Source organism: Mastigoproctus giganteus, chromosome 12 (genome assembly GCF_048544385.1).
Source record: "Mastigoproctus giganteus isolate SK-2022 chromosome 12, ASM4854438v1, whole genome shotgun sequence".
Classification (NCBI taxonomy): domain Eukaryota; kingdom Metazoa; phylum Arthropoda; class Arachnida; order Uropygi; family Thelyphonidae; genus Mastigoproctus; species Mastigoproctus giganteus.
Window position 1 is genome coordinate 169,763,248 of NC_143586.1, and position 12,575 is coordinate 169,775,822.

Below are 12,575 nucleotides of genomic sequence, written 5' to 3' on the forward strand. Positions count from 1 at the left end.
ATGGCTCTGATGGGAGACAAACGATTCGCCGTAGACGTGGTGAAGAATACCATCCGGACTTTATGGTGTCTACAGTGAAATTCCCTACCAGCAAATGATATGGGGGTGCATTTCGTATTGCGGAGTAGGTCACCTGCAGTTTATAAAAGGTTCCGTAAATGCCAATGGATACCTGGTTATATTGAAAGGCAAATTGTTGCCAACCATTAGAGACCATTTCAACCTACCAAGTAACTGTATCTTTCAGGACGATTCTGCTCCTTGTCATCAGGCGAAAAGTAAGTAGGCACTTCTGTAGTTACTTTAGCTTCATTTCTGCATTAGAGGTTTGACAGTAATGTTTTTACATTTGTTACAGGTGAAAAAATGGTTGGAAGAACGGTCCATTACAACTCTTAGCTGGCCAGGAAACAGCCCAGACCTGAATTCTATAGAGAATTGTTGGCATTGTGTGGAATCTGCAGTTGCCAGAAAGAAACAAAAGACCCTTCGTGAACTTCAAGAAGCCATAATTCGTGTTTGGAACCACGAACTATCAGTTGATTATCTTCAGAAATTGATCTTGCCAATGCCTCGACAGTGTGCTACTGTTATCAGGGCCGGAGGCGGTTCAACTAAATATTAGTTTGCATCTGATGAACTTTTCATTTTGTTTTCCATATGAAATGATAAACTGAAGCAAACTGAGGGCTTCTGATAACATTTCAGCCATAATTGGCGTGTTTACCAAAACTGTTGCATAAAGGTTGCAAATGCTCATCTTGTAATATTTTGAGAGCATCTGTCAAACATTACTTAGCTTTTCCTTAACTATTAATAAATATTTTTTGTTTATATTTCTATTTGTGATGCTAGTCATTAATGTAACATACTATCGTGAAAAACGGTTAGAAATGTGAAATTCCTAGGTGATGCACTTTATTTGAACACCACTGTAGATGCAATGGTAATACTATACTCAATAATAATGACCTCCCAATAAATGGGCCCCTATTTGACTTTGGCCCCCGCAGTCACAAATCCTTAAAAATTGCAGAAGCAGCAGCAATGCTGACACCGTTTCACCACTATTCACTGCAGTTTCGCTTCCGCTGTGCAGCTAGCTAACAATAAATATGCTTCGAGTGAAACAAATTATTGTTCGTAGACGTAGTAGATTCAATTAAATTTTTTTCTGTTTCGAGCAAGAGGGCAGTGGGCCCTACGCCACTGTTTTCAGTTTCAACTTTATTTTTACATTTAATAATTTGATAATAGTTTAATAATAAACATTACTGCTTAGCGCGCAGCTCAGACAGGGCAGGTACCATGTTACTCTGCCATCCCAATACGTCTTTTTCTACCAATGTTGAGACTCCTCACTTCACTACACTACTGAACGTCCAGCAGCTAAATGGCCAGGTGAACAACGATACACAGTACTAACCATATACAATATCCATACACTTTAAGGAGGAACTGGACAGGCATTTGGAGGGAATGGTGTGTTTTTTTTTTTTTTTTTGGCTGATGCTGCATAAGCTCATACATTTGCTTTCTTGCATTACATGCCACTACTACTACTACTTTTAAACCTCTGGCCTTTGCAGTGAACTGTATTACACCCACAATGAAAACGAAGGAGAAATGGGGAAACCCCCTGATGCCATTTGACAAGAACACACTTTACACTACTGAACACTCCATCTCTAAGAATCCCCCAGCTAGTCTACCTCCGCTATTTTTTTCCGTCTTCTCTCTTTTTTTCCCTCTCCCCTCATTTCCACACTAAAACCTTATACTGTACTTGTATATTTTCTTGTCAATTAATCTCACCCAATCACTGTGTTATTTTTCTAAACTCCCTCTTCCCATACAAAAATAACTTAAATTATTCTAATTATGTGTTTTCCCCACACCACGGAACTCTTTCATCTCTTTACCTATCGATCTCCCGCTGACCACGTCTTTGAAATCGCCAGATTCCGACGCCTCACCCAACTACACTTTAAGTGGTAGAGTCCTAAAACAGCAGCGCATGCTACACAATTAAACTCCCGGCCGCTTAACTTCCTTAAGTGCCTTTTTCCTTTCTTTCAAGATTTCATAGGTCTCTGCCTCAGAAAATTTAATCTTAACCTATTTCCTCATACCTGACCACGCCATGTTTCTCTTATTCCTTAAGTGCATTACTGTCAAACCTATTTTCAATAATACAAATCTGTTTGTAAGATTATGTCTTGCAACTTACATCGGGTCTTCTCTTAGGGATGTAGTTACCAAGCTCTGTAGCCCCCACATTCGAAGTCATTCCTCATATAATATATGGGCGCCACATATATTATATGATCGGCCCCATATTATGGTCGCCGATCGCACTACACACATGGTTCGATTTTGGACTGTTTCAGGAAGCTCGATTTTTTATTTTTATTTATTTATTTATTATTATTATTTAATTTATTTTTTTTGAAGTGCGATACCCCTACTTGGACACAAGTGTTCCAAGTGCGGTTTTACAATTGCCTTATACAGTGAGATTATTATAAAACTTTTTACCTTTATGGGATTTTTTTTTCATACCCATTTTGAGGGGTACTGGTACCAATTGCATGGGGTGGTTGGTTGTGTCCGGTTACTATTATTATTGTTATTATTACTGTTGGTCGAGGAACTCTCTTACTATCCTACAGGTGTTTAGGATTGCGAATTTCTGGAGTTCTATGTAAGTGTTCTCTGGGAGGCCTATTGCTGCTAGGTTCTTATGGAGGCTCTTTGGCACTGTGCCGGTGGTTGACACGGTGATCGGGATGGTCATTACTTGTTCCATATGCCGTATCTTTAACTTCATTACTTGTTCCATATGCCGTATCTTTAACTTCATTACTTGTTCCATATGCCATATATCTTTGCCTTCCTAGCTTAGGTCTGATTACTTCCTAATCATTTCCTCGTATGTTTTCTGGAGGTTGCTGGTGTTGAGCACAGTTCTGTCGATCAGGTAGGTAGCCATTTCCTTCTTTTCGATGAGGTCTAGTGTGTTGGGCGGAATCGGCTTGTCAGTTATTATGGTACCGTCCCAGTACACTCTGTGAGTAGTATGGCCTGAGGCTCGTACTTGTAGTACGGTAAACTTTCTTTGATCAGCTGGTATTTTTGAGATAACGTCTGATGTACTCGTGTTATTCTGGACGCCTGGTCGTGTCTGTGTGTCTCCGTCTGGGTGATCACCCTGCATCCCTCGGTGAACTGCTGCATTGTTTCTGGGGCCAGATGACATTGGTATCATCAACGTGTGTCACCTGTCACTCCGTGTCCTTAGCGATGTATTTCCTGGTGTTGACTACCTGGTCTTGAATGGAGAGCATGAATCCTTCGGTCTCGGGGAAGAGCTTCCTGCCACCTTATCTATGTAGTTTTGATGGAGGTCAATTTTTTTGTCTGCCATGGAGTGCCTTCTTCGCCCACCTTTCTGTCTTTGCTCCTTCTGTCTGTGTGAGTGGGGTCTCCTTGTTAAGATTGAATGGTGTGTGCCATTTGTCTATCTTTCTTATGGCTTGGTAGATTGGTGCTGTGTTTTCCTGGAAATAATCCCGCAAGTTCTTAATCGCCGTCTTCTGTTGTTCAGTGAGATTAGTCAATCCCCTCCACTTCTTTCCAGGCCATGGTGAGTCTCTCAATGGCCGACTTCAGTTGGTGTTGGCAGCTCTTGATCATCATTATTCTGGTCGATCTGGTAATCTCCTCCAGCTCGGTATTGGTCCAATCTATGATCCTGAAGCATATTAGTACTGGGAGGACTGCATAAGTGTTTATGGCTGCCACCACGTTCAAAGCTGAATGGCAAGAACAGACGAGCCTTGATTTCATTGTGTTCTAACTGGTGAGCCTGCATCATCCCCAGATATTTGTAGGTCTCTCTCTGTCATGACTTCAATCTCTTCACCGGTCTTCAGCTGGTAGTTTCGGCTCACTGGATGTCCTTGAGGCAATCTATGGGCAATTCTTGTATTTGTTTAGGCCAAATTGTATCCTGATATCAGTGCTGAGCTCTTTGTGAAACGCAGTAGCTGTTAGAGTTGCTCTCGGTTGCGGCATAGAGGGAAATGTCATCCATGTATATCAGGTGAGAGAGGGTGTACAGGTTCTTCCTCCCTTATTTTAGGGTATGTCCGTACTTGCTGTTATTAAGCATGGTTGCCAGTGGGTTGAGTGCTAGACAGAACCAAAATAGGCTCGGGTCATCTCCCTTTTTTTTTTTTTTTTTTTATGAAAACCCCTACACGAAAGGTATCAAAACCTATAGTACTTAGTACCGTGCATGGGTTGAAGGAGACGTATGGGGCAAGGGGATGCCGAAACTTTGCTCTAGAGACTAAACATGGGTTTCACCACTTCAAGCCTCCAATAAGCAAAGTGGTGGTATTTCACCGGTTGATGAAAGTCATCTACCACCTTAAAACGATTCTTCTTCTGATGGGGATCGATGCGTCTTGACGTTCTCGACCTTGATAGTAGCTCTTTATTTCGCCATGGTTGCTTCTAGACGTCAACCCAACACTGACACACGCACATGAAACCATCAGTTCATGGGGGCGTGATATCATTAGTCCCCGCATGAATAATAATGCTGCTCTCTTTACCTCTCCATAAAAACTGAAAATCTGTTGGTTGCATCATCAGTTGTGGGTACAGGAGCACTGTGGTTCAAGCCTCAGGACTGAATACTGATTAGCAGGAAAACAACTAAATACGGTTATTATTTGAATTATTGTATTCTCTCTCATCTTGTGAACTCCTCTGACCTCGTGTGGTCGTCCCGGAGTATAAATATAAATTTATTTTTGTTATTATTATTTTTTTTCTGGTAGATACACTCAGGTTCTACCTCGTACCTGTTACCTGGCAATGGAATCTTCCAATTAAATTAAATTCTCTTGAACCAGAGCAGTATGTACTTGACTATTCTATTCCGAATCGATGGATGATGCATAACCTGCTAAAACTCAGTCTCCTTTGTTTTCTTATGCTGCGTGTCTGTTCTCTCCCCCCCCCCCAAACAAACAAACAAACAAAAAAAAAAAAAAAAACCTGAAGATCTTGATCCGTCTTTGCGTTGGCTTGGTTTGCAATTTACGTTTTCAATTCAAAAATATTGCGAAATTACTCTTATGAAATGAGTGTTTAACAATCCAGATTATTCAGGATTATTGAAACAGCTCTTAGCTTTAGAGCAAATACTGCATTATATCATTGTAACTTCAGGGAAGAAAAATAAATGGTTTCGACACTTCATTTTGAGAATCAACTTTCGAATTCTGTCGGAGACTTGAAGAATTCTTAAACCGCTCTTTAATTGTGACTGTAATTTGCCAATATCATGCAGATGGAGTAGTTTACCCTGTGAAAACCTGCTCGTGAACACATATTTATTACATGTACAGACAGAATACAACAGTGCAATATGATGCTGACACTATAAATCAGCGGTTTCCAAACTTTTATACCTTGAGCCCCCTTAAGTGTTTTCATAAAATTCATACCCCCTCAAGTTCCAGAGCAAGTTCAAATAACCAGATTTGAACTAAAGTTTAGCTATGAATATACATAGCTAAACTTCAATACATTTAATCTCAAAGAAATAAAATACGAATAGTAGAAATAAATTTAAAAAAAAAATGCTTTGTACTTGGATGAGTGGGATGGTTTGTCTATATTTTATTAAAAGAGTGCTTCATGAAAACAACAAGTCCCCTTTCCTCCCCACCTCAAAAAAACAGCGTGTCCTGGGGTACGCTTCATATTTTGGGAACCTCTGGTATAAATGAAAACACATTCGGAGCCGCAATGAGGATGTGGAAACCGTAATTGTCTAAGGGCGCATGGCTTGAAAGGTCGTCAGATTTATGAATTTAATGAAGTAAATTCATAATTAGTTGGGGAAGTACACTTCCGAAGTGCTACTTGGGCGTTGAAATACCTCGTATCTCTACGTTCAACACATTTTTAAAAATAGGCTCTCTAAACACCTAAAAGAATCAAATGGCTCCAAGCTAAAAAAAAAAGGATTTCTAGTCCAACTTAGGGAGGTGGTGTAAATATTCTTACCCAACATCCGCAGCCGTTTCTCTGTGCTGCTGAAGAAAGCTGTCTTGACATCAGCAAAATGCCCTTCATCTCTATATAACGGGTGCAGTTCGTGATTTTATCACGACACAATGAAATTCAGACGCAACATCTCCTGGGATTTCATCGGCTCCCATAATAAGAGGTCGAAATGAACAACGCTGCCCTCGTGATGTAATCGCGCGTAACTTTCAGCGTTGCATCCAGCTTGGCAACCATTCTGTAGTAAACTGTGTCGACATCCCCACATCACAAATCGATCCGTCCGACGACGCCGTTTCTCATTGGCTCGGTGACGTTCATTGTGAAACTGCTCGCAGTGCCGTGAGATAGGCGTCAGTCGCATGGAGCCGTGCAGCGTGACAGCAGCTAGATGGCACTGATTTCCAGTTTGTGTTTGTAAAGTTTTTCTTCCTTTGAGTAGCGCGAGCCTTTCCACCTTTCATAGTGTGGGCGTATAGCCAAAGTAGAGTAAGAGATTGGAGCTGGACTGTCAGTCGCTGTGAGGATGGCAGAAGAAACAGCCTCCTGCAAAGCAAGCACCTTAATAAATACGAGCACTAGGCCAGTGGAATATGGCAGCCAGCGTACACTGTACATCCTGCCTACTACGGGGGGCCAGATAGAAGTCCAAGTTCCTCCGGATAGTAACGTCACGAATTTGAGGAGGACAGTAGCCAACAGACTGAAAGTTCCGAAAGACAGAATTGTGCTGCTCCACAAAACTCGGTAAGTTATATTGCGATTTGTTCACAGTTCAGATAGCGGGGTGATTAATACCTTCGTTTCCGGAAACTAAATTTGTACTTTATAAAGTTCCACTTCCACGGAGAATACCTTTTTGTTTTAAATGATAATTGTTTAAAAAATAAAACAAAACGTTTTTTTGTATCCGTTTATGTAGAGGATTTTAAATGCATTGTATGCAGAGTTGAATCTTCTTAAATATTGTTTTCAATCAACGGAAGATAAGGCTTCGGAAAAGGGAAAGAATCATGTGGGCAATTGCAAGATAAACATTTCGTGGAAGCTTTTTTTTTCTTCTTTCAATTCTCAAGCTAACTTATTGGTACATAAATGCTACCTCTTTCTTATTGGTACATATAAGTAGCAGCTAAGTTCGATAGGATGTTCATTGGGATTGACAAAAATAGTTTGTGTGATTGAAATGTTTTGCTATTCATGTTACAGATAAGGAGAAGATAGTGAGTAGCACTGCCAGCCATTGAATATGAATAATGATTTGTTAGCGTAATTGATAAATTAATAGTTCGATGTTAACGTGAAAAGTAGATGTTTGCACGTGTAGCCAGGAATTCTTGCTCTTAATAATATAGATACAAATAGATGATAGGGAAGGAAGGCGCCCAATGATTTTTGGCTCTCCAAACTGTCGCCTGGCTCGTGGGTCTCTCTCTCTCTCCCTCTCGATCCTGCTTGTATTGGCAACATAGCCACCGACATGTAGCATTTTGCATTTCTCTTGTGATATTGTGGACTTATTAATTGTAACGATGTTCATATTAAATAAGAATCAACTTCTTAGTTGTGACAGGTTGAAGAAGAACTCTTTATTGCATACAAATTTCTCGGTTAATCCTCTTTGTCCACATTCTAAAAATCAGCCAATTCTTGTTGGCTGATATTTCTAAATAACAGTGCGACATTTCTGTATATATCATACAATTACGAAGAATACTGATTGTGCATTCTAGAATATAACTGTTAATTCCTTAAAACTCTAAATATTGAGAAAACTAGTGCAGTTATTTATCAGAAAATCTGTTTCGCAAAACAGATATATAGCAATGAATAGGCTAATTCTCAGGAATATAGCTGTAAAATATCTCCCAGCTTCCTGATATGTGTAGAAGACGTTTTGTAGCTGCGAGTTTTCCAGATAACGTGATATGTAGCACTTTACGGAAAGGGCAAGGGGCAAAATGTCACCTATGCTTGCAATTCAGCCTCCTTCAGCACAGTTAGGAGGATTTCCTTGGCAAGTTATATATCGATGTCGAAATAAATTTTGTTTCTGGATTATGCGCGTGTGATGAACTTCGCTCTATGTGAATACCGAAATAAATGCAATGCTGGGCGATATCAAATATATCGTGTCGCCACGCACGCGCAGTGTACGTACGCTACTTACGTCTGATTTCTCTCATCCAGACCAGCCGTAGATAACGTCCGATGACGATGCACTGACGCAAACAGCGAGAGGCGTGTTTAACACCCCTTTAGTATTGGACGTAGCAAATTTTGCTGTATTGTACGCAGGGGCTGTTATTAAACTCTTGCGACCGAACAAAAGGGGGAAACAACTTTGAATTTTATTTTCAGAAAATAAAAAGAAAAGGTAGATGTAAGAAGTTTTAAAGGGAACGAAACGTGAAGGCAGTTTGAAGTTCAAAAAGTATTTTCGTAACGTTGCAGCATTAATGTGGGCTTTCTTTTATCTCAGTTTTACGCAAACGAACGTGCGCATATATTACTATCTTTGTGAAGCATGAGCAGCACGAGTCAGAAAGGTTGTAATTCGGGGATGCACAGGGCAGCTAACACCTACTTGGCGTCCCTTGGAAAAGTAAAAAGAGACCACCGACCGTTTCCTATTGTTATCCACTTAAAATTTTTTAGCGTTTTTTTTTTACTTTCTCTGTGGGTGGCTTGTTTGCTTAAGTCTCAGTTCTTTCGATAATTGTATTAGGCTCATTGGTGTATAGCTGCTATTGCGTTTATTGACAGTTCTGTTCACATATTTTTACGTCTGTTAATTTTTAAACTTAATCTATTATTTATATCCAGTGACATAATTATATCGTTTTATACGCAATTATATTTCAATTTAAGTTTAATTTTTTTATGCATTTCATGTTAGTTTATAGATTTTTATATTATTATAAGAGATAGTGTATAGGATTATCTGTGGTATATAAATTTATTATCTGGTCTTTTTGTATTTACTTTCACTTGTATATTTATTTATGATTCCCTGTATTTTCGCTTGGAACTCCTAATAATTTCTTCATTTGTTCTTATATTAATTTTAACTTTTACATTTAAATTGAAGTTGTGTACTCTGTAATGAAATGATTAAATAAATATGGCTGGTAGTAGCCAAATATAAGAGCAATGTTTGGAGAGTTAAGTTAGTCATTTATCTGTAAAGAAAACCGAACTTGAAGTATTCTCATACGAAATTGCAGTATTATTATTATTTGTAGAATATTTTCCCACATTTTGAATCAAAATGTGGGCAGTGCCTCGACCATAGGCAGTGGCACCGACTATGGGGGGGGGGGGGCTTGGTCTGTTAATTGAGAGAATAAAATTCTGTGGTCAATTTTTAGTTTTTTTTTTTTTTTTTGTTTGGGAGAAAAAACACTTTGCTGACCTCACCTGAAACCGACTTATCCCGTCACAGAATTTAAAAAAAAAATTCATAAAAGTTCCTCGCGTCATTGATGGGAGTCGAAACCGAGCCTTTCCCCCTTGGTGTGGGGTGGACTATGATTATAATCACTGCTACCGCGAGGGGAAGCGGGAGTTCACTGGTTAACTGTGATATTAGAGCCACCCGAGAACGATCCCATCTGCCTATAGAGAAATCTTTATTGCAACACTGAGATAGTGATGTATATTATGTCCAAGGATTGTACCCTCCCTAGAGACTGACTAACTCAGCCACGTTGTGAAAAGGGCCCATAAAAATTCCTCGCTTCATTGATGGGATTCGAACTCGGGTGTTTTTCACCCGGTGGGGGAGGAGACGGTGATTAATTAATTACTGTACTTTGCTACCCGCGCGGACCGGTCTAGTGGTGCGTGCGTGTCCACAAGTAAAGAAGTTGTGTGTTCGAGCGTGTACTCGAATTAAAGGCAGCTAGGTTTTCGAACCAGTAGCGTTGAAAACCTGGCTGCCTTTAATAATTATTCGAGTATGTTTGCAGGAACAATGAATATATAACCTCTTCTGGTCTCGGCCGTATCGAGAATAAACACATATTTTTTTTTTTTTTTTTTTTTTTTGTCGCTGTTCAACCAAAATGAATTAGCGACTTTTCTTTGGACGAATGGTGTTTGATCCTTTTAGACAGTTCCAGAGTTTTGCGTATTCTGTTCCGTGTCGATGTTGTCCTGCCACACACCATAGAGATGGGGGGGGGGGGGAAACCCCTGGTGCCGTCTGACACTAAATACACTTTACACACACCACACGCCGTACTATCTGACTTTTGGTAGATGTTTCTTTTATTCTACCACCTTGTATCTTATTTCTAAACTTTAAAGAATTTCTTAGACTTTCGCTAACTCAGTAATTTGTATTTTTAAATGCATCTTCAGTTCCACTGGTTTTTACCTCCTGTGAAACGTTTTAATTTTTTGTTAGTATTAGCATTGCTGCACCTGCTTGCAACATTATCGTTTCTTCTGTGGGTGTCAATACGATGGTGGTTGTGATTCAAATATGAATAAGAATCTTATTACTGGATTACTAAGAAATAGAGATGCAAAGTAACTATGACGACATCATCGCTTTTAAGGTTAACCGTTAACTGTAGCAGGCATGGCAGTTACTAGTTTAATTAGCACTCAGTCTATATCTCAAAAGGAGAGTGCTAAGTTATGTTATACACTGTACTTCTATAAAGTTTAGAACTGTAACGTCAAACTGGACGAAATATTTTACTAGACTTAAAGCTTAGTATGGCTATGAATGCTTATCAGTCTCAAGTGTACATAAGATGTCAGTAGCATATCATCCTACGGTACAAGTTGTGCAGCTTCACGGCAATGAGCTCCGAGTGAAGGCCCAAAGAGAAAGGAGACAAAGTTACATTGGGGAAAAAAAAAATAAATAATAATATATATATTGCACCAGGACACCAAGCTGGTAAAACGCCGCTGTACCTAATTCAGTCATGTATCTAATGTAACACAGATATGCGTGTGGTGTCTATTAGACTAAAGCAGGATGTCTTCATGTCCGTCCGCATGTAATAACTCGGCTCCGCCTAATGGATGGATTTTCATAAAGTTTTATATTTGCTCTTTTAGAAATAATTGTCGAGCGAACCATTTCCAATTTCATAAAAATCGAACCAATAGAATTCCGGAAATTGTTTCTTTGTCGTCCTTCCTCCCGCGTGTAATAACTGGTCTCTCGGTGGATATGGATTTTCATGAAATTTTATATGACTCTTTAGAACAATTTGTTAACCCCCCCCAAATTTTATTAATATTGGAGGAATTTTTATGGTACAATTGGATAATTTAGAAATCCAACAATTATTATTTTTTATACACGTTATATCCATATACCTTATGTTGTAGCTGAAGTACACTGTTTTATGTTTGTTGCCGAGTGCTGATTCGAGAATGAATAGGCAATATGGCAGGTGTGCAGAAACGAAATGTTCTTGTTTTGCGCATAAAACTTGTTTTTTTATATTTGTATTATTAACTGATTTGTTTATTATAAAAATCTATTTTTTTTCCTTTCAGTCTTTATACAAGTAGTCTTTTTATTAATTGTATTATTTTTTATTGCTCACTTGATTTTTTTTTTTTTTTTTTTGTACTCCCTGTTCCTATTCGTTCTTTTATATTCTACTTCCGTCAATTTTCCGATCTTTCAATCGGCAAACACACATGACAAAAGCCACTTTTCAGTAAGATACGCACGACGGGTACAGTAATCCAAATTATAGCATTCCGCAGAGGCAGGGGTATTGTCCGTATTCATCCATCCACCATCTACCCTGAGGATAGATGGGCGGACGGGTGAACTGTAAGCTTTTGCCGTATAAGAGATATGTACACTGTACAGTAATTTCTAAAAGATAGATCTCACTAGCGTAGACGCCTGTTAGACGCTATGCGAAATAGCCTTTTGTCGTCCGTAGTAAATTGAAACTAAAACAGACAATGCTGCATCATCATTTAGAGAAAAGAAAAGGTATATGGGAAAGAGATGGCGTCTCTCGTACCCCAACGCAATTCACGGGGAGAGTAGAGCATTTACTAGAACATCGTCAGGTGTATTCCGAATACTGCCTACAACCAGTTCAATTTGAAAGGCATTTAACTTTCAAAGCTTGTTAAATGAACATTCAAGTACGTAATACAACAGTGTATATTTTATTTATTTCCAAATTATTGTAATTAATAGATGATAGAGCTGCAATGGCTCAATACTTCTACATCAATTAGTTAAGTAAGAAATGGAGGCATTACCTCTACGATGTCTTGTAGAACACTTCTGTGCTGGTACTCTTCGTTGTTGAATTAACTATGCAAATAATTTACATGAATTCCTCACACTCGTAGACAAATTCAGTGATCCAATTCACCACGGAATCGAGGCTTGCGGACCCCAAAATACATCGAATCACCAACTCCAATGTTTGAGTGAGAGAAGACAATAAGTCCATAACAATTTAAACAATACGTCCATTCTTTAAACA

The 12,575-nt window shown here is 39.1% G+C and overlaps 1 protein-coding gene across 2 annotated transcripts in view; it reads left to right on the forward strand.

Moving 5' to 3' along the window:
* The first annotated feature begins 6,463 nt into the window (after window positions 1-6,463).
* The window catches only part of stx (ubiquitin-like domain-containing protein stuxnet), a 151,431-nt gene continuing 145,319 nt past the window's right edge, over window positions 6,464-12,575 (forward strand). For both annotated transcript variants that reach the window (XM_090386978.1, XM_090386979.1), the window contains exon 1: window positions 6,464-6,834. In XM_090386978.1, coding sequence (XP_090243104.1) covers window positions 6,614-6,834 — 221 coding nt within the window. In that variant the 5' untranslated portion in view covers window positions 6,464-6,613. The remainder of the gene's footprint in view (window positions 6,835-12,575) is intronic.